Genomic DNA, 23,816 nt, shown 5'->3' with positions numbered 1-23,816 from the left:
TGGCAACATGAATCGACAAACTTGCGCTGCGTCTATATCCCAGGAGTCTGTATGCTTAATCTCAACTTTCTAGTTTTTTTAGTTCCTGAGATCTCGACGTTCATACGGACAGACGGACAGACGGACAGACAGACGGACGGACAGACGGACATGGCCAGATCGACTCGGCTACTGATCCTGATCAAGAATATATATACTTTATATGGTCGGAAACGCTTCCTTCTGCCTGTTACATACTTTTCAACGAATCTAGTATACCCTTTTACTCTACGAGTAACGGGTATAAAAATATCAAAATATTGTTCAGAAGTACGGCCGTGGCTGCTTTGGGCGGTTTGTGGGCGTTAGAGTGGGCGTGGCAAAAAGTTTATCTGTAATTCGATAGCAATTTACATGACTAAAAAAAATATAAAAACATTTTTCAAAAATGTTGGCGTGGCAGTTTTGCGCGGTATGGCGTTAGAGTGGGTGTGCCAAAAAGTTTGGTGGCAAATCGATAGGAATTTACATCACTAATAAAAAAAAAAGAAAAAATTTCAAAACATTTTTCCAAAGTGTAGGATTTTGGCAAATCGAAAAAAATTTACTAAAAAAAATGTGAACAAATATCGAAACAGGAATAGATTTCACTAAACCCAGCAAGATTTTAGATCTGCCGAAAGAAATCTTACGATGACAGACGTATCCGCATTTATTATAAATGGATATAAAACTATCCACTAACACTATGAAAACGACAAAACCATTTTAAACGAGACAGGTTAAACATAATAGACCGGAAATCTAGTTGTTCGTTTAAATTTTTTTTTGCTATCGTCCCTTTAATGGGTGAGTTACCCAAGAAGTGTGACACCACATCAACAAACTTTCGCCTTTGTATGGCTGTACTTTAAAACGGTTATAATTAACATCGGCATCCGTCAATCATCTTGTCCCAAGTCAAAAGCATCAAACTCAAACTTGCCACTGATTTACCTGAGATGCCTGTAATTTATGTATAACGAGCTTCTTTAGTAGAAGAGGCTTCTGTAGCAGAACGAAAAAATTTGTGATAAAAATTCGTTGAAGCAGATAGCGAATTAATATGTGTTAAGGATTTATTTGACTGGTATTACATTAAATGAGAAAAAGTCTCTATTCTACTACTATAATTGAGTTTACAATTATTTGGTCTTATTTAAATTTACCTGATTGTTATGATTCCACTGCACTGAAGTTGGCGGGTCCGGTAAGTGTTTTATGACGCATGTTAAATTAACTGTTGATCCCAAATCAATGTAAATCTCTGGACCGCCAGGGATACTAGTAATAGGCTCTGTAAATAATCGAAATATTTGGAAATAACGTAGATAAATCTTATCTTTATTATACACTATATTCGAAAAGTAAAAGGGTAAACAAGATCTTTTAAAAAGTTTGGAGTAGGTAAAATAATATAGATTGAAATAATAATAATAATCCATTCTCAAGGATTGAATGGGCTCGACAGGTTGAAGTAATATAAGGATCATTGTAAAGGTTCCAAATAAGAAGACTTTACTTGTGAGTTGATAATTTCAAACTTAATCTTTATTTTCTAAGTCCTAGCTTAGGTAGCTAACATACAATTTACATATTCTAAACTTATGTCTAACTAGACCAACGCAGTGGCCATCTGTTCCCCAGATGTGGAAAACTGTATCAAGTGCAGGAATTTTCCACTGCACGATCTTCAAGGAAATGCTACGTGATCGCTTGCATATTTATTTAAGGGATGAAACCCACGCAGGAGTTCGTTGTTTATCCCAGATACCTATATCCTAACGCTCAGGCGTTGTTTATTTTTAGATATTGCTGCAGCGTTTCACTAGCTATACATACATTTCTTATGTAAAACCTTTTATATATTCATGTTCGTCTGAACAATCATAAAATTACTTTTAAAACCATTTTATAAAACCAAGCGTAACCCTTGTTTTATTGAGAATACACTTATAAAAATGCTTACATTAAATCGCCCTAAAAATCCTCTTTTCGCCCGTACATTCAGAAATACGGCATTACCAAGTTGGCCTCAATTTTAGAAAAATCAACCCTAGCTAGTAAGAACGCTATAGTCGAGTTCCCCAACTATCTGATACCCGTTACTCAGTTAGTGGACGTGCGAAGCAGTTTTGGGCGGTTTGTGGGCGTTATAGCGGCGTGGCAAAATGAATCAACAAACTTGCGCTGCGTCTATGTCTCTGGTGTCTGTATGCTTAATCTCAACTTTCTAGCTTTTGTAGTTCCTGAGATCTCGACGGACAGACGGACGGACGGTCATGGCCAGATCGACTCGGCTATTGATTCTGATCAAGAATATGTATTCTTTATATGGTCGGAAACGCTTCCTACTGCCTGTTACATACTTTTCAAAGAATCTAGCATACCCTTTTACTCTGCGAGTAACGGGTATAAAAATTAAAGAAAAACAAGAGAGAACGCTATAGTCGAGTTCCCCGACTATCTGATACCCGTTACTCAGCTAGTGGAAAATCAGCTAGGGCAAATCGATAGAAATTTACAAGTCTAATACAAAAATGAAAAAATATCAACCGCAGTTCTGGGCGGTTTGTGGGCATTATAGTGGCGTGGCAAAATGAATCAACAAACTTGCGCTGCGTCTATGTTTCTGGAGTCTGAATGTTTAATCTAAACTTTCTAGCTTTTGTAGTTCCTGGGATCTCGACGTTCATACGGACGGACAGACGGACGAACGGACATGGCCAGATCGACTCGGCTATTGATTCTGATCAAGAATATATATTATTTATATGGTCGGAAACGCTTTCTTCTGCCTGTTACATACTTTTCAACGAATCTAGTATACCCCTTTACTCTACGAGTAACGGATATAACAAGAGAGAACACTATAGTCGAGTTCCCGGACTATCTGATACCCCTTACTTAACTAGTGGAATTGCGAAGCAGAAATTTCAACACTGACAGTGACAGCGTGGCAAAAAGTTTTTGGCAAATCGAGAGAATGTTATAAGACTACTAAAAAAATTAAAAACTATCAAGCCATTTTTCAAAAGTGTGGGCGTGGCAGCTTTAGGGGGTTTGTCGGAGTTAGGGTGGTCGTGGCACAATTTTTTTTTTGAAATCTATAGAAATGTCATAAATAAAAAAATATCAAAATATTGTTCAGAAGTACGGGCGTGGCTGCTTTGGGCGGTTTGTGGGCGTTAGAGTGGGCGTGGCAAAAAGTTTATCTGTAATTCGATAGCAATTTACATGACTAAAAAAAATATAAAAACATTTTTCAAAAATGTTGGCGTGGCAGTTTTGCGCGGTATGTAGGCGTTAGAGTGGGCGTGCCAAAAAGTTTGGTGGCAAATCGATAGGAATTTACATCACTAATAAAAAAAGGAAAAACTATCAAAACATTTTTCCAAAGTGTGGGATTTTGGCAAATCGAAAAAAATTTACAAGACGAAAAAAAAATGTGAACAAATATCGAAACATTTTTCAAAACTGTGGGCCTGGCAGTTTTGGGCGGTTTGTGGGCGTTAGGGTGGGCGTGGCCAAAAGTTTTTCTGCAGATCGATAGAAATTTACATTACTAATAAAAATATCAAAACATTTTTCAAAAGTGTGGGCGTGGAGTTTTGTGTGGTTTGTGGGCGATAGAGTGGGCGTGGCAACATGAATCGAAACACTTGCGCTGCGTCTATGTCACTGGAGTCTGCTTGCTGAATCTCAACTTTCTAGCTTTTATAGTTCCTGAGATCTCGACGTTCATACGGACCGACAGACGGACGGACAGACGGACATGGCCAGAATGATCGGCTATTAATCATGAGCAAGAATATATATGCTTTATATGATCGGAAACGCTTCCTTCTGCATGTTACATACTTTTCAACGAATTTAGTATACCCTTTTACTCTACGAGTAACGGTTGTAATTAACCAACAACCGCCCAAACTTCTACGCCCACACTTTTGAAAAATGTTTTGATATTTTTTATTAGTCTTGTTAATTTCTATCGATTTGCAGAAAATCATTTTGCCACTCCCGACGGGGAACTCAACTATTGCGTACTCTCTTGCTTTTCCTATATTTTTATTAGATTTAAATATATAAATAAATATATATTTCATAAAAATATTAAATCATAAGGTTTACTGAAAAAAAAATGTAGGCTTAATATATATTTTATTAGTTTATATTTGTGTTATTGTTGGAGAAATTGTGCGAATACGAAGGAAAACATACAAAATGTTGGTACTTAAATTTTGTTGCCGTTTCTCCAGAATTTCTCATCGTAGCTTCCCACTTCAATGAAACACTTATTAGCAGGGAAATGAGGCCAAGCCCAAAAAGACACAGGCCAAGCCCAAAACAAGTCAGGGAATGGTCTTTTCGCTTCGACGGAGAAGAAAAACCCCTCAAATTCCTGGAACAGGTGGAGTGCTCCGCAAACACGTATGGTTTGGACCTGAACATGATTCCCCGAGCCATGCCGGAATTAATGCAGGGAAAAGCTCTGAAATGGTACATATCGAATAACAAACACCGGAGGACCTGGGCCGAATTCATAGATAGTTTCCAAACATACTTCCTGCCCAGGGGGTACTTTACGAAACTCGCGGACAAGGTGAGACAAGGGAAGCAAGGGTTTAGGGAAGCATTCAAGGAATACATGATCGAGATGCAGACCCTAATAAAACCCCTGGGGTACGGGAAAAAGGAAACGCTAGAGCTCATCAAGGAGAACTGCCCGCCAGAGCTTCGAATAGCGTTGAGATCCTACCATCTGGAATCATGATCCTGGCAGAGGATTACGAGGAGCTGCACAAGGAACGGGAAGCCTTCGCAGAAGAACATAAATTCAGCCGCAACAAAGCCGCGGCAGCAACACACATCACGTGTAGAAAATGTGAGGACGCAGGCGATCAAGATACACCCACCCAGGAACGTTGGGCGCAATATACCCCGGTCCAGTAAAGGCGACAACCTATGGAGGCCACCAGTCACCACCCAGAGACACGATGGGGGCAACTCGGGACAGAACCCAACCCGTATCGCCAACCCGCAAGAAACATGTCGCAGGTGCGGTGGACATGACCATTGGGCAAGAGGCTGCCGAAACCAGAGGTTGCTGTTCTGTTGGATGTGCGGGAAAGTAGGAGTCCGAAGTACGCAATGCTGCCAGAGATCAGGAAATGGCAAGCGATCCCAGCCGCAGAGAGGCGAGCCGGGGTCGCAAGGTGCCGCCTATTCAAACTAACTGGCAAATTAATCGAAGAGGAGCAGCAGTTTTCCGCAGCAGTAGCGGTCGGTGGGGACACGTACAAGGCCACGATCGACACCGGGCGACAGCAAGCTTCATAAGCGAAGAGCTGACGGACAAGCTGGCTGCCTGTGGAACGATTACAAGGATACGACGGCAGGTTAGATTGGCAGATGGAAGGTGCGGCGAAATCAACGCAAAGCTCGAAATTGGAATGGAGTTCGGCAACAGGCGACTCAACATGAGCCTGCTGATATTACCAGGAATAGTGGATGCGTTGGTGCTGGGGTGGAACTTCCTCACGCAAGTCGGGGCTGAGATCAGGTGCGCCGGTCATGAAATCCGGATACAGGCAAGAGGCAGACACAATGGGTGGCTCGAGGAGAAGTTGTCGTTCGCAGTCCAAAAGGACGGCGAAGAGGATGACATGGATAAATTCCTGGAAGCAGAGCTCGCGGAATTTCATTCCATGGCCGGAACATCTAGTATAGCCGAGCACACGATAACCATGAAGGATGATAAACCAATTAAAAGAGATACTATCCCAAGAAACCAAAGATTCAAGGGGAGATTAATGCATAGGAGGAACTTCCAGAAATGGGAATGATAGTCATGGTGAAGAAGAAAACGGGAAGAAACGGGAAGAAGAAAACGGGACTTCAGGCAGATAAACGCAAAATCCATAAAGAATGCCTACCCGATGCCACGGATAAATTAAATCCTCGACCAACTAAGGGAGGCGCGCTTCATAAGCAGTGTGGACCTCAAGGATGGGTATTGGCAAATACCGTTGGAAGAGTCAAGCCGGGGCTTCGTGGCATTCACGGTCGCAGGAAAAGGGTTGTTCCAATGGAGATTGATGCCGTTTGGATTACACTCCGCGTCGGCCACATTTCAACGGGCCCAGGATCAGGTGATTGGACCGGAAATGTCGCCACATGCCTTTGGGTATCAAGATGACATCATCGAGATTGGCCGCACCCTAGAGGAACACAAAAGAAAACTCAGGGAAGTGTTCTGCCGCCTGAAGAACGCGAACCTAAGAATAAACCCAGAGAAATGCCAATTCTTCAAGCAAGAAATACTTCACCTAGGGCACCGCGTCACAAGCCAAGGGATAGGCATGGACCCAGAGAAGGTAGCAGCCATAGCACAGCTAGAACCACCGTCATCAGTCCGCGAGCTGAGACAATACTTTGGAGTCGCATCTGGGTACCGAAGTTTCGTGCCTGACTTCGCGCGCATTGTAAGGCCACTCAACGACCTCCTCCGCAAGGGTACCAAGTGGACATGGTCACTGGACCACCAGCAAGCCTTCGAGGAGGTGAAAGCCAGATTAGTCACCGACCCCGTCCTGGCGTGCTCCGACTTCGGGAAAATGTTCATTCCTGCTAAACGAACGCCAGCGATTACGGGATTGGCGCTATCTTCACACAGGATACAGAAGATGGGGAAGAGGTTATTTCATTCTCCAGCCGGACCCTAAACGGAGCCGAGATGAACTACTCAACAACCGAGAAGGAGTGCTTGGCAATTGTGTGGCCAATTCGAATGCTAAAGCCGTACGTGGAGGACTACCACTTTTAGGTAGTGACGGATCATATGGCACTGAAGTGGTTGAACAACATAGAAAGCCCTTCCGGATAAATGCCAGATGGGCGTTAGAGTTACAGCAGTATGACTTCGAGGTCGCATATAGGAAAGGCCAGTTGAACGTGGTAACAGATGCGTTATCGAGGCAGCCACTGCCAGAATCGATATCAGCAGAACCGGAGGTGCTGCGAAGAACGCAGGACACAGGGGCCAAAGCAGATTGCAGCTGGATCACGGAAATGCGAGAGAAGATAAAAGCGCATCCTCAAAAGTTCCCAGACTACGTATGGGAGGGTAACACCCTTTACAGGCAGATTCCACATAGAGCAGGGAACGAAGATGTAGGGACCTGGAAGCTATGCGTTCCGCGGCAGCTGAGGGAAACGGTCCTGCGCGAAAACCACGACTCCCCAGCAGCCGGCCATGTGGGAAGTCGTAGGACGATTGCGCGGCTTGCAGTCCGGTACTACTGCCAGGAAGGCAGAAACACGCAAGGGCGTATACTCGGAGATGCGAGGACTGCGCAAGGCTCAAACCGAATCAGCGGCAGGCGGCGGGAAAGATGTTGGTGCCAATTGGTGCCTTTGCAAACAGCCACGGAAACGTGGCAGAAAGCGTTCAGGAAAAGCAAAGTCGCACGATTTGGAGTACCGAAGGTGGTGATTACGGACAACGGAGTGCAGTTTACAAGCCGGGCTTTCAAGAAGTTCCTCAGCGACATGGGGATAAAGCAGCAGTTTACGGCACCGTACACCCCGCAGGAGAATCCGACGGAGAGAGCGAACCGCACAATAAAGACAATGATAGCATAGTTGGCCGGACAGAACTAGAGGAATTGGAATGAAAGATGGCCCGAAATCATGCTGTTGGTGAATTACAGTGTGTCGGATTCACAGGCTACTCACCGGCGTTTTTGACTCAGGGCCGCGAGCCAAGGCTACCGAACGCGCTGTATGACAGAGAAACGCTAGGTACAGGAAGGCAACCAAAGGCGCCTGAAGGAAACGACAAGAAAATTAAAAAGGTCTTCGAGGTGGTGCGGAGAAATCTGGAGAGAGTGTCCCAAGACCAAGCAAGGCACTACAACCTGCGGAGAAGGCAGTGGAAGCCAAGGATAGGTGAATTGGTGTGGGCCAAAGAGCACCATTTATCAAAAGCGGCCGAGGGGTTTGCGGCCAAACTAGCTCCGAGGTTCGGTGGGCTGTACGAAATTGTGAATTTCATATAGCCAGTAATCTCTAAGATTCGCCACCGGAAGAACAGAAAGGAGCGCACGGTACACGTCAGCGACCTTAAGCAGCAGGATCTGGAGAAGAATGTGGTCGAGAACGTGTATGTGGATCCGTCGGGAACAAACAGGGAAAGCATACAGTAGAGCCAACTGCACCCGAGAATGGACGGGGCCAGTCATCATTGCCACCGCCAGAGTCAACGGCCCCTCCACCGCACAGTGGCGCCTTAGATACTTTTGGGTTACAAAAATCATATCATTGAACCAGTTGAGATAATTTCATAATTTTTTTTTAATGAAAGGTAATTTTAGTACCTTTTGATTAAGTGGTCATACAATATGGTGTGATAAATAGTAAGTTTTATACTCGAAAATTAATGTTTTTGCAGGCAGTTTTCTCAATTTGTATCCAATTTTGACAAATACTTTTCATTTGTTTTCTCTGAAAATGCTAATATGGTACATATTTAAGGTTTTAAAAACAAAAAATAAATGCATTTTAAAGGCAACATTTTTTTATTTTATATTTTGTTAATTTTTCAAGTATTTAATCTTTTTTTTTAAATAATTCATCTTTTTTTCAAAATAATCATTCAATTTTACTTTATTTCATATTTCATATGTTTCGTACTGCGCAGCAACTGCGCTTGTAGCAGAATTTTCACTAAGCCGCGCGTTTTTTACGCTGACTTGAAAGTATCTTTTGTCTGGGAAATTCGGGGTCGGACGTGGGCGGACCCGCCCAGAACATATTCAAGAACAACACCTCGTACGGCAAACCCAAGAATGGTAGGGAATCGCTTTATTTTCTCCATCAAAGTTGAAAAATATGTTAAAATTAGTACTCGGTAAAACAGGTATGCCTGCACGTGCAAAGAATATTATACATTTATTCAACCTTGGTTTTACCGAGATTTGATGACCCTTTTCATAGAGACATTAACCAAGCCGGTCGGTTACATATTTCACCTAAAAATCGTCCGAATTTTCTACAAAAAATACCTGCTTTTTTTGCAAACCAAAAAAGGTTCAACTTTGAACACGTGTAAATTCTAAAATACTAAACCGATTTGAATCATTGTTTGGATTCAACCCTTTTGAACTATTACCTGTCAAATGCGATATCCCATGCAACAATCCGTTGTCATCAAAAATTTGATTTTTGTATAGCATCTGTATCTTTTGCGCCATTGTGCACCGGGGAAGGGGGAGACCACCACTGTCGGTATGGAGAAATGGCAGGACCCGAAAACGGACGCAACAAGACACCCGTTTCAACGTCAGGCCAGGGCGAGAGCCAACGGGGCCTTGCATCGAGCAAACCGGAATACTGTTTCTTCCACTAACGTCAGGCACACTCAACGTATTCCAAATACAGGCAGCAGAGGCGACCGTTTCAGCGTCAGGCCGAAGCCGGAGTCAACGGGGGCATGCCAAAAGTAAGTGAGGCACGGATCAGCAGTGCAATCACCGGACCAAGGAACCAACATACTCCCAAGGAAAGGGGAGGGGCGGTACAGCCGTACCGCAAGACACGCCAAATGAGGTCACACTACCGAAATACTATGGTCATCGAGTGGCAACGCCGCACCAACGGTAGTTATCGTGATCTATCGGCAACAATCGATCGACGGGACGTAGTGTGACCAGATGACGAAAGGACGATAATGCGTAAAGAAGAGTGACGTCACGGAAACTAGAGTCGGCGGGAAAATTTGAAAACAAAGAATGGGGAGTACACTGAGAAGTGATCGGCGCTGTGGAACTCAAGACAGAGCTGAGAGCGTCGACGGGATCTCAGGAATGTTCTGCAGGAACCGCAAGGCCGGATTTAAATCTTTCCGAAGAAAGAGGCAGATGTGAGGAGTTAAAAACTCCGCACAAATGCAGATAAAGCCAGTTACGCGTAGTAACGGCAGTGCGAAACCGAGGAGAAAGGAGACTCTGAATCTGGAGAAAGATAGTGTGGAGACTTTGAAACTGGAGAAAAGGAGGTTGGAGACTCTGAACCTGTAGAAAGAGAGTTTGGAGAGACAGAAGGTTTAAAGAAGAGTATCGGTACAACTTTGGACCGGGCCAACGGTAAAACCGTGGACTTTGGATCCTGAGACTGGAGACTAGAGGGATAAACCGTTAACGGAGGCCAATATAAGCAGGCCGAACGCTGGAAGCAGGACAGCCAAGGAGAATGAGTATACAAGTCAACAACGTGAAGAAACGAAGTCAGCAAAGGATCTACCGCCGTGAGAGTCAGCAAGGGTCAAGATCGCTACGTCAAGACGTTCGGGACAAGGGAAGTCTCCGAATTGAGACGCAGGTAACTGAGGTCCGCATTGCGCTCCCTCGCTGTCTGAGCCAAAAGGTTCTGCGCAGCTGCGCAATGGTTGACGTTGAACTGGATGATGTCAATAATAATGATAACATCATTTTGGCTGCTATTGGTTTTTTTTTGGTGCTGGCTTTGTAGGTAGGGCATGCGAAACCACCTGTCGCTGCACCTGTCCACGTCTTTGCTGCAGATAAGGCATCTTGGTGGCGCTGCGCAGCCCTTTGCCTTGTGACCATGCTCGCTGCACCGAAGGCAGCAGTCCGAGCGATCGACTGAGTTGCAGGTGTAAGACCGATGGCCAAATTCTAGGCACCTAAAGCATCTTATTGGACGAACGTCCTGGGCGATGCGACACCGGGACCATCCTACGGTTACCGAACCCCGTTTGAGAACCGTTATTGCATCGTTTGTGCATAACGTCACTGTTGCTGACTGAGTTCCATCCCTCATTTTGCGCCACCCGCTAACATCCTCTGGCTTTACAAGTATGCCTTGGGAGGCGAGACTACTTTGGAGTTCCACAACTGCAAGTGTTGTTACTGGTAACCGGGTTATCACGTTTTAATATAAATTTGGTGGAACGAACGCACAAAATCTACTGAGCTAACCACACGTATTCCGTAGCAAGCAGACCAACAAAGATCAGTTCGTTACACAATATACCGTCAAAATCTTTAAGAGTTGGTAATAAGAAGAAAAAGATTGTTTTTTGAGGAGTTTGATCGGAAATTTTTTTGATGCGATAAAGTTTTTCTAATCGCATACGTGTTCTCTAGATCTTTCTGCATATCCTAACTATTTAATTCGCGCAGTTCTTAGTGATAGTTTCAAATCACTTCGTACTTCCACAACTTTCTTTGCATTTTTCTGAGCTACCACAGCGATTAGATACCTCAATAAGCCATTTGGTTTCCCTTTCGATATTTTACCTGCAAAGGGTTGCATGAATGATGACCATCGATGCATCCGCGAGGTCAATACTGCCAGGATAAAGTTTCTACCAGTTAAATGGTTAAAGTGCTTGATGGCATTAAACACATTAAACACAATGTTCCGAGTTCATATAATTGATATTTATATAGCGCTAACGTGATGCATGCTGTAATGCCTTCTGCCTTGTGCAATAACATAGCGCCATTACCATTGTCGCGTGCATGCTTATTTAATTCAATTGGAAATTTGGGGTTACAAATAATTAACACAGGATAATTGATTCGGACTTTGATGATTTTTTGACGAATTGCGGTTTCATTATTTTCGAAAATCGAGGCACGAACTACCTGAAGTAGGATGCTTTATCTACACTATATTTGCGTTTAGTTCACGGTAGTCAATGATACGATTTCTGAGATTTCCATGGACGAAGGCAACAAGTCGAAAATTTTCCAAAAACGTATCCCTAAATACAGATCCTGGCTCAAAAAAGGCACAATGTGAAAATCGAGTTTTGTTGATACCCCTTTAAATTTTACTACTTGTTAATTTCCCTACAACTTCCTGCTTTCTTCCATCCATAAATTTTACCCTGCTATGTATAATCTGATCTGCCAACTTGCCTCCGATAACATTTATGGCCGCTCCGGTATCCAACAATCCGACAACCATCCTATCCGACATCCAAACCTCGGCATATGGTGGCTTATCATTCTCCTTAAATTGTATAGCATTAATTGTTTTTAAGGACTTCCAAAAAGTTCTCATTCTCTTAGTATTTTTGGATTTTGATCTTGTGTTCGCTGTGGTGTTACTAGAATTAATATTCTTCTCAACTATTTCTGGCCAACAATCTGAGAGGCCTATGGCCTTGTCTATTATTTCTGGCACCGGAGAATTGGGAACTTCTAATGGTGACTCGACTCGGGGTTTGATGCCTTGCTTTTTAGAACACTTGGCTGCAGGCGTTTGTTGCCAGTGCTCGTTCGCCCGTTTTTTTGGTAATGGGTAATGTCGGCTTATAAATGTTCGCAGCACCACATCCGTAACAGAACACTTTTCTTTTGGATCCGCAGTCTTGGTATCTGTGACCTTCTTTGTGACAGTTCCAGCAAACAAAAGCTGAAGCTTCAATTTCCCAACCTGCCTCCTGCTCCAAAAATTCTTGAGCCTCATCCATTTTGATCTCGTCTACCAATTCTGAGACCCGTTTCCGGAACGGAATAACTTTTTGATAACCCTGCGTACGACGAACTTCATCCAAAAGTCTTCCCTCCGACGACAAATTTCTCTTAGTTATTCCACTGTACGTACGGATCAGAATGTTTAGGATCTCATGTCTGACTTCTGGCCTTAAATTTCGTTTAAGTATTTCGACAACTTCCATTTCTATTAATGGCATGTCCAAGCGGTCCATCAACTCTACTACGGCATTGTACAAAGCGTCGAAACTTTCTTTTTCTGCTTTCTGTCGCGAAACTGTCTTAACAACGCCGCGCAAAGAAAATCCCAACGTAATTCTCTAGAATTTTTATGGAATCTCCAATAAAATTCTCTTGCCTTTCCTTCGAATAACAGGCTAGCGTTGCTGAAGAGAACCGCGTAATTGCCACCTAGTGTTTGGTCTGTAACAGCCTGTACTCGATAAATAAAACAAGAGAGAACGCTATAGTCGAGTTCGCCGACTATCTGATAACCGTCACTCAGATGGTGAAAGTACGCAGGAGAGTCTTCAACACTGACAGTTTTTGCGGTTTGTGGGCGTTAAAGTGGGCGTGCCAAAAAGTTTTTTGGCAAATCGATAGAATTTTACAAGACTAAAGCAAAAATGAAAAAATATCAAAACATTTTTCAAAAGTGTGGGCGTGGCAGCTTTGGGCAGTTTGTGGGCGTTAGAGTGGGCGTGGCAAGAAGTTTTTTGGCAAACCGATAGAAATTAAGGAGACTAACACCAAAATAAAAATATATCCAAACATTTTTCAAAAGTGTGGGCGTGGCAGTTTCAGGCGGTTTGTGGGCGTGGCAACATGAATCGACAAACTTGCGCTGCTTCTATGTCTCTGGAGTCTGAATGCTGAATCTCAACTTTCTAGCTTTTATAGTTCCTGAGATCTCGACCTTCATACGGACGGAAAGACGGACAGACGGACATGGCCAGATCGACTCGGCTATTGATCCTGATCAAGAATACATATACTTTATATAGTCGGAAACGCTTCCTTCTGCCTGTTACATACTTTTCAACGAATCTAGTATACCCTTTTTACTCTACGAGTAACGGGTATAATTATCTACACTTATACCCTCTGGATTTCCGGTAAAACGCAATTTCCAGCTGTTTAAGAAGTGACCTACTTTATCGGGCCTCTGGCTTAGATCGGATGTGAAGCTTCTGGGAGTCCCTCGACCAGAACCGGATGGCTCCTCCATGTTTTCTAGTGGCATACGTCCTCTGAAATCAGAAAATTCTTGGTGTTTGAAGATGTGCGGCTAGATTTGTCTCTATTAATTGAGCCATTTTTTCTATTAGCTGGGTCAGCAGATCATTCTGCATGTTTTGGACAGCACCTATAATTGTCTTTTGAATTAGATCTGCTTGACCGGCCCCCAAAACTGCTGGATCTCGATGACCACTCGGCGTGGAGCCACTTGCAGCCAAATCTTGACCTTTTTGCCCTCTAGTATTTTGTGAGGGAGCTCCTTGTTTTTCGAAACATGTTGTCTGGCAAACCGGGCATGTGGATTGGGTCTTCGAATACGCTGCTATGAAAAACTGATGAAACTCATGACCGCATTTCGTTTTGTATATTTTGTTTTTGCCCATGCAGGTATCGCATAGACAACACTTTCGCAGCGAAATATCTTCCGCATCAGCCATTGCGCCTAAGTTTTAAAATTCTGATAACTAAATTCTAAAAAAATATAACTAATTCCCTTCACCACCTAAAACGAACTATATGTAACAAAAAAAAATCTATGAAATCTAAAGTTAAACGACAGATAAACAGACAGACAACAAAGAGACAGAATACTTTTATTAGCAATTGAACTGCTAGGTCGTTGAACTTCTCGGTTTGATCCGCTGTTCCCTTTATACCGCAAAAAAACTCGCCAAGTTTGAGCTCAATTGGAAGAGTACCAAACCAAAACAATATTCTTATCAGCGCATAGTCTACGAGGTCGTTGAACTTCTTGGTTTCTCACCAAATTTGAGCTCAATCGTCTAGGCACCAAACTTAATACCTGAGTCCAACTCAAATGTTCTTCCGTCGAGCAATACAAAAAATCTGCTAACAATAAAATAAACAGATTACCAAAACCACAAGAATTCGGAACTAAAAACAACAATTGGATGTATAAATATGACATCGAGCATGACTAATCCCCTGAGAAAAAAAACCTAATGAAGACAAGTGCATGAAAGAAACGTAACAGCAACAACAACAACGCAAAGGGCTAGGCGCCTGGCGTCTGTTGCTTGCCAACCGGCAACAACAACAATCACTGTTTGCAGACTGCGGTTAGACTTCGACAAGGCATCTATGCCTATGATCCAGCGGTCTGCCTGCACTTTGCGAAATTGGGTATGTTGGTTTCGCCATCGATCGTGGTCAGTGATTGCTTCTTCTCTAAGAATGCTATTTACTACATTTCCAAGCGACAGGCGAAATTATATTTTTGACTTGTAATGATTGTTTAGCTATTAAGCTTTTTCTATAGCTGTTGCAAATAATAAATAGCCTAAGAAAGTTTGTTTATTTTCCGATACCATTTATTTTGTTAATTGTTTATGGCAGCTAGGGCAAACCAAGAGCTATATCGAATTCACAAGTTGAGTCTTTGCCGAAAAACGAAGAAGTGACAATTGGCGGGGCAGACAGCCGAAAGCAGCGCCTAAGCTTAATGTAGGTAGATAACAAAGAGAACAAGGAATGAGCGCCGTACAGATAAATACGTGCGAGAACAGCGGTTTGCCCTATGGGCATCGCAACTGCTACCACTGACTACTTCGGCTTACAATATTAAGAGTATAAGATTAGTCTACTGCACAGTTTTGGCGGCTGCATGACCCAACATCCTCCCCCCGTTGGAAGCTTGGTTTCCAACAGAGTCCTCAAGGGGAAGCAGACACAGCTTGTTCACTGCCCACCTTATTACTCCATCTCATTGGGGGTAGATTCTCGTCCTTAACAATAACGACTTTGTCCACGGCTACGCCAAGCTTTGGGTTGCGCCACTTGGTTATCTGAAATGGGAACTAAAGGTCTGGAGTTAATAGTTGCCGAGATGTGGCACACCAGCGTCCTCAGCTCGTCGAAGGTCAGAACGGCCGTACCCACAGCGCGGTAGAAATGATGCTTGGCCGTTTTCACTGCCGCTTCCCAAAGTCCACCGAAATGGGGCGACCGTGGAGGGATGAATCGTCAATCGTCTCCGAAAGGCAAAAAGGCGGCTGAGAAATAACCTTTGAAGTTCTAGAAGTTCATTCTTGGCGCCGACAAAGTTGGTGGCGTTGTCTGACCAAATTTGCTTCGGCTTCCGCCGGGTGCATATGAACTTCTTGAGTCCGCACAGAAACGCAACTGTCGAGAGATCCTGGATCACCTCCAGATGCACTGCCTTGGTTGCAAAGCATATAAATACGCAGACGTAGCATTTAACCGCAGGCTTTTTGCGAGTATCCGACTTGTGAAAGAAGGGTCCGCAGAAGTCTATACCAGCAACCTCAAAAGCGTGAGATCCTTCTAAGCGCTCCTTGGGAAGGTCCGCCATTATGTGCTCTATCAGCCGCGGCTTAATGCGAAAACATCTGATGCATCTGTTCACGGCCTTGGTAACCGTCGTCCTCCCCCCAATAGGCCAATATTGGGATCGAATTTCACCCAGAAGAGCTCGTGGTCCGGCATGAAGATCGCTTTTATGGTAATGCGAAATAATTGCCAGAGTCACCGGATGGGACCTTGGAAGGAGTTTCGGGTGGCGGCCATCAAAGTCCAATGACGAAGGCGACCGCCTACTCTAAAAAGTCAAAATTGATCCAGGAACGGCGAAAGCGAGGGTATGGGACTAGACGAGGAAACTCTTCCCAGCGTTTTTAGGAACTGCATGTCCTCCCATAACTGCGCGAGCTGCACCAAACGCAGCATCATCTGAGTATCCTCTTGAATGTGTGCGACGGTGAGCCCAGGATGACGAATTCCATTACATTTGTAAATGTATGCAAACACTTGTTGCAGTGGTAAGAATTTGCAAATTTGGAGCTAGCAACTACATCCACATATGGCGACTTTACGATGAACACACTTCGACGAAGCTCAAGCACCGGTTTGTCAGGACAAACAGCTGTTGGCCAACCTCTTTCAGGCTCCGTAAGATGGACCCCATGCGCCCAGAGTGACGACTCGCTAAGCTCAGACGGGAGGGATCCTCTGCATAAGATGTCAGTCGGATTTAACGCTGTTGGAACATAACGCCAAGCCGTGACATCTGTCAGCTCCTGAATGGCAGCAACCCTATTTGCCACAAATATGTTGAACCTGGCGGGCTCATCTCGGATCCAGGAAAGTGCCACCGTCCAGCCGCACTAACAATAGTAGCGTCCTTTAAATACTTTCAAGCCAACTATTTCCCTCATGATTTTAGCCAAAAGATCCGCACCACAAAGCTCCAGCTTTGGTACTGTTATGGTCTTCAACGGAGCTATGCGCTACCATCTTCAAACTTCATGATCGACTCCTTGTCCTCGTCGGGCACACCCTCCAGCACAAGCGGAAGCTAGAGCACCATTTCCTTAGCTTGAGCTTGCCCTTCGCAAGAATGCCAGCCGACTGCTGCATTATGCTGATAGCATCCTTTACCGTGCCGGAGCCGGAGATAAGATCATCCACGTAAAAATCGCGCCGAAGGATTTCTGATCCAATGGGAAAAGATGCCTGCTCATTGATTGACAACTGCTGCATAGCCCTTACGGACAAGAAGGAGGCTGGTTTGGTGCCGTAAGTAACTGTGTCGAGTTTGTATACTTGAAGGTCATCGATCGGGGAGTCCCTTCATACAATGCACTCCAAATAGCTATCTTCTTGCGAGACCCTTACACATCGGTACATTTTACATATGTCTCTTGTAACGGCAACTGGGTGTGAGCGAAATCGAATTAGGATGTGAAATAGCTTGGGCTGGATGACCGGGCCCGCCATTAACACAACGTTAAGCGAGTAACCAGTGGAAGTGGCAGCTGATCCGTCAAAGACAACGCGAAGCTTGGTGGTAGAGCTATCCTCCTTCATGACGCAGTGATGTGGTAAAAAATATCGGCACGAGCTGACTTCGGAAGCAGGCACAGGGGACATATGTCCCAGATGACGATATTCCTTCATGAACGCCGCATATTTAACCCTCAAGCCAGGGTGCTTTGTAAGCTTCCTTTCCAGCGACAAGAATCTCCGCACAGCCTGAGAATAGGAATCTCCTAGTGGCAACCGTACCGAGTAATCGCCAGTTGGCAATCGGCTGTAAATTTTAACAATGTGGGCCTCGCAATCTAGCTCCTCCTTAGTGGCTTGAACTATTGGGCCGGGACAATTTTCTACCTCCCAAAAGCGCTGCAGAAGTAAATCAAGTTCAACATCAATGCTGTTTTCCTCGCTGGCTGAAGAAGGAACGCGTAAAGCTATTAAGGCGCTACCGCACAAGCGCGCGCACCCTCCAGACACAACCCAGCCCAGACGAGTTTCTTGAAGCAGTGCCAGTGCTGGCAACAACTTTATCTGACCTACGCACAGCAGCTCATAAAACAGGATAGCTCCTATTAACAGGTCAACACGCTGAGCTTTATGAAATTCCGGGTCGGCGAGCTGCAGGTTTTCTGGAATCTTCCAGTCCCCAATGTCCACATTAGAGCTTGGCTGACGATCCGTGATATTGGGAGCGATAACTGCTGTTATGCTCGTTGAGAAATTCGAAGTGACAAACCGCATCGCAATTCCTACCGAGAATCCATTAGTCGCGAAATTGGAATCCCCAGTGACGGAGCCGGACGACCTCGACCTCTTAAGTTGCAGTTGATTTGCAAACCGAGAGGTGACCAAGTGCAGTTGAGAGCCAGAATCTAACAAGGCCCTGCAGGGAACGAACAGTCCCGACCGATTCTGCTAGAACGGTTGCAGTGGCTAGCAGCACAAGGTCACTACCGAGATCATGGGCAATTAGAGTAGAAGAAGTCGAAAGCGGGGCAGAAGGCTCAGTGTGGGAGCTTGAAGACACCGGAACATGTGCTGCGAGGAAGGCGGACCATCTAGATGGAGCAACGTATGTGTTATGATTTTATGGCAGCTAGGGCCGACCAAGAGCTATATCGAATTCACAAGTTGAGTCATTGCCGAAAAACGAAGAAGTGACAATTGGCGGGACAGACAGCCGAATGCAGCGCCCAAGCTTAACGTAGGTAGATAACAAAAATAACAAGGAATGAGCGCCGTACAGATAAATACGTGCGAGAACAGCGGTTTGCACTATGGGCATCGCAACTGCTACCACTGACTACTTCGGCTTACAATATTAAGAGTATAAGATTAGTCTATTAAACAGTTTGGCTGGTGCATGACCTAACAATGATATTTATATGACCATTAAACGTGGTGAGGCTGCGAAACTATTAAATTCCAAAGCCTTCGGTTCCTATGCGTTTAATGAACAAATCTATTGACCCGAAATTATTGAAAGAGTTCAAACAGTAACTCATTTTCCTCGTCTAAACTTTTATGCTCAAGTGTGGTCGGACGACTAATTTCTCCAATCGGTCTCTCCGTTTCCTATACGCTTGAGTTAAATTCTAAGCGAGGTTCGGCGCTTACCTGAGTGACAAATATGATATTCTCCAATTGTGGCGAAACAAGAGTAATTAACTCGCTTCTGCCCAGAGTTAAATCATAACTATCGATTTTGACAAAGACTTTAATTTCTATCCAGTGAGCTACGTAAAATAACGTGGCCTTACAGTTGGTCGCCATAAAGTTAATAATAATTATCTAACTATAATTATATATGTAACGAACATTTATTAAATACTGCGGCTGGATGTTAAGCTCTGGAGAAGTGCACACGCAAAAATTTTCTCCGGCTGGGCTCGTCTACTATGGGGGTGGTGGTCTTGCTACTTTCCTTGGATTTGCCTTTATTCATTATGAAGCCAAAAAATAGAGGCACGGGATAATACTAAACTTAGTCTTAATACACGGAGAAAGGATAGACATTGATAAGAAAAGGAAAATGTTGCACTATATCAACACGAACACCTACTTATCTCAGATGGAGTTGAGATATTTTTCGCCCTCCCTACCATGACCGTTCTATTACCATAGTTATTCTCTTAGTTAGTGGTCTCAAGGGGTTAATTTCATGCCGAGTCAAAAATTACTGTTTTTCTGATACATTATAAAAGTTTATTTAAAAGCTAAAAAGAGACGATATATATGGGGAAATGCTAAATTGATTATAAATAATTGGTATAATTATAAATAAACAAATATCAATGACTATAAAGGTGGGTTAAAAGCATAGCTCGCAAATAACTGTCAACCGTTTTTCGTTTCGCGGTCTGCACTCGAACACAACCGAAATAGACGACGCGCGAGTGCTCTCGCTCTGAACAGAACTTTTCGTTTCTCTTTGTTTTGGTTTTCGGTCAACTGTTCTCAGTCGCGTGGTTCTTGTTATGCTCACTCAACAACAACTCAGAGAGCGAGCCAGCTGAACGCTCGCTCGTTGAGGGTCAGCAGAAGACCGAAAAAACGAAAGACTCATCGTAAACGGTCTTTTGTCTTCCGTGCTTTTTAAACAAAGCTTAGCAAAATTTTTTTTTTTTTTGGCACAAAAATTAAAACACTCCAAACGCACCGAATCCACAAGCACGTGTGACTTACAAGTTGACTGATAATTCGCATATACATACACAAATGCAAAAGACTTTTATTTTCTTCGCTCGTTGCAAAACGGTCAGCGAATAAGCAGAGCAATAGGGAAACACGAAATTGATTTTTGGTTGAGCACAGACCATTCGTTCAAGAGACACTGGTGAACGGTTCTTGTCTGATTTTTTGCGCAAGTGGTGCGCATAAAACAGTTATTTGGTGACTGCAAGAAACGGTCAACTGTTATTTGCGAGCTCTGGTTAAAAGTATATGAAACTTATCGATTATAATTATGCTTATTTAGTAAATAAGGCAAAAATTAAGCAAACGTTAAATTTGATGGGCTTCTCATCGTTGTTTACAATATTTTATATTCGGCAATAACTTCAAAGCACGAAGCCGGTTCCGATGAATAGTAATCAGACCAAAATTGAGTGCGCTTTAATTGTAGCGAACGCTTTGAGCGCATTTGTTAATTTTCGTTTTTCTCTGCTTATGCAGGCAGCTTCCATAGCTTCTTTAAGGTTTTATTTGTTTAAAGTTTAATTTACTTTTACATTTTGACTTGAAGAGTCATTTTTGATTTGGGGATAAAAAGGAGGGAAATAGAATTTCTATATAACTTTATTTTTTAGATAGCGAAAGCTCACCAATTCTCGCCGACAAGCCCCTCGGTGAAAGCGCTTTCAAGGGTCTGTAAACGCTGTAGAAAATAAATATTCATTTTTTCTTTCCCAAAATTACATCATTGTTTTATATTACTAATTAGATTGTTATTTTTTTTTAAACGATAAACATATGGGTTTTTATACCGAGCAGAGGCGAACAGAGAATCACTCAAAACCAAAACTCACAGAACAAACAAGAACCACTCCATTTTTCTTCGGCCAAGCCCTTTTTTTTTGTCTGGGATCTTGCCGTTTTTTTTCTTGACGGATGATTTACATAATTCGCCGGCTGAACACAAAAAAAAGAAAGAAACTAATTCAGCTTATCCTACACTTAACTAAAATCAGGCCATTTTTGGCCTATAACTTTCTTTATAGTTTTTTTTTTCTTGAATTTCTCTTTCACACTCTTCACTTCTTAGATCTCCCACCTATTTTTGAGCTTTTCTCAGGCCTTTCTTTACATAGCTTAGGAATGATTTTGCACAAGCCAAAAAAAAAATGATTTTCGCCTCTGCTTTTTCGTTTCGCGGCGGCGACACCGGTGCGTTTTAAAAGTGCCGGGCGGGACGACAGCACGAAGCGAAATTCGTTTCCGACTCCAGCTCTCATTTTGAGTAGTTTGGCTGGCTCTTGATACGTCGGAAGCTTCCCTGACTTCTTGGTCCGCGACTATGGACGCAGCTGGTGGATTGGGGCGTTGGCTCGAGGGACTTCACGTTGCCCACGGTGTATGTTGGACAAACCTATCCCCGACAAAAAAAAAACCTACCTAAGTTTGAAGAAAAACCAATAACTGCGCTTCAAGATTAGCTTACCCTGCAAAAAATGCTCTGCAAATTAATGCTTGTTATTTAACTTTTCACTTTGCCACTGCCCAAACGGGGTATATAACGTGGACCAACTTAAATACTTTTTCGAAGCAAATCGCGCACAACTGCTCTTAATCAATGTTGGGAGGTAAAAGAAAATTTTAGACGACACCAATCTGGCGCCAACTTATTGCCCCTAGGAAAAAGAGAGATGTGCCCCAGAGAAGGTTGACATTTGGGCATGTTGCTCTTCTCTGCCTTTCTTTTGAGCCACTTCTTTGGTTCGATCACCCACATCTAGATGGCGCCTATGAATATGCGGTCGCCGATCTTATACTACAAGCGCTACAAAAGCCCCCTGCCTAAGAGCAGACTTGGGGTCCCAGACCCGAAGTGCTCATAACTTCAAGAGCCTTTTTCCTCACGAACGCAGATCTATCCTCAAGAATTCCTATTGACCTTAGCACTTGTAGGTAGATCCAGAAGACATAAAATATGGCCCAATCACCACATAATATGGACTGGTTCCAATTGCCGAGTGGACCGCAGGACGGAGAGCACAACATTTGCTGCTTAGTTGCTCGTCCCAATTCCTTTGGTCAGCTCTTACATATAATCTAATAGCAATAATCACAGAACGATTTACCCTTTCGGACGCATTTGCCTGCGAAGAGTAAGCTGCAGTAAGGGTATGCGGAATTTGGTATTCTCTCAAGAATTTCTGCATCCGCCTTAAACTGGGAGCCATTATCGGATACAATCGTCTCTGGAAAACCGAATGTGTGGAACAGCTCTTGCTGCATATACCTAGCACCACATCCGCTGTAAGCTTCTTCACGGCCTTTAAGAACACAAACAGAATAGTGATCCGAGATCGAGGATATGGGCCAAGGAAATCAACATACAATCGCTGAAAAAAACGCTGCGATTCTGGAGGGGTTCCCATCGGAGGTCTCTGTACTAAATTTGGTGGTTTGGTTGATTTGCAGACCTCACAGGATTGGAGATACGCTTTCACATCATCTATTAACCCAGGCCAATAATAATATCTACGAACGCGTTCAAGAGTCTTTTGTATACCTCAATGAGAGGCCAATGGATCATCATGAGAATTTTTCATCACCTCAGGAACCATATCTTTTGGATTCCACAATTTCCAGATAAAAGTGTCATGCAACTGATCGCCGGTGGCGTGATTAGATCTGCGATATACCAGCCCATCCCCTGCCTGGAAGTCTGGCAACTTCTGATTCGCTTCTACAGGTTTCGCCAAGTCTAAGTATGCTGAAGATTTAAAGTGGGGTGATTGAAAATCGATCATCAACCCCTGCCTTGCCTCCACAGCCGCTACCTCTGACTCATTCACCCTAGATAACGCATCTGGCACCACATTAAGTCTTCCACTATGATGTTCACTTTTGAAATTGAAGCCTTGCAGTTTTAATACCCAGCGAGCTATGCGGGAATGAAGATCTGTCTGGGACATAAGCCACTTGAGAGAAGCATGGTCCGTAATGACTGTGAATTCGTGTCCTTCGATAAACCGTTTAATGCAAATTATGGCAGCTAAACATTCCTGTTCAGTGACCGAATAATTCCTCGAGCCTTGTTCAACTTTTTGTATACGAAGGCTATAGGATACTCATCTCCCTGCTCTGTTTTCTGAACCACGACTCCATCCACACCAGTCTTGCTCGCATCGCACAGCACGAAAAATGGCTTGTTAAAATCTGCTCTGCGAAGAACAGGAGCCGAACATAGATTTCAGCTGATCAAATGCTTTTTCACCTTTTACAGCTTCAGCAAGTCGGTAAAATTATTAACAAAATTACAAATAAATTTGCGATACCATCCTACCATTCCCAAGAAGCTGCGCAGAGATTTCATACTTTTCGGAAGAGGGAATTCGGACATTGCAGATATTTTTTCCGGGTCGATTCTTATGACTTCTTCTCCGACTATATGCCCCAAATATTTCTCTACGTTGAGTGTCAAACCAGAAGCTTTGATTTTTTCTGCAACTACGCTCAACACTTTGAGATGCATTTCAAAATTATCCGAAACTACCAGCAAGGAATCTGCCA

General features: G+C 43.6%; 1 protein-coding gene across 1 annotated transcript in view; it reads right to left on the bottom strand.

Annotated features, from left to right (window-relative positions):
• The window catches only part of LOC122625801 (protein CEPU-1), a 249,645-nt gene that overhangs the window by 70,362 nt on the left and 155,467 nt on the right, over positions 1-23,816 (bottom strand). The window contains 1 exon segment of the mRNA XM_043805853.1: positions 1,188-1,315. Within this exon segment, the coding sequence (XP_043661788.1) occupies positions 1,188-1,315 (128 nt within the window).

This window comes from Drosophila teissieri, unplaced genomic scaffold (genome assembly GCF_016746235.2).
Source record: "Drosophila teissieri strain GT53w unplaced genomic scaffold, Prin_Dtei_1.1 Segkk7_quiver_pilon_scaf, whole genome shotgun sequence".
Classification (NCBI taxonomy): Eukaryota; Metazoa; Arthropoda; class Insecta; order Diptera; family Drosophilidae; genus Drosophila; species Drosophila teissieri.
The sequence above is the reverse complement of the archived record's forward strand: the minus strand, read 5'-3'. Positions and strand labels throughout refer to the sequence as shown.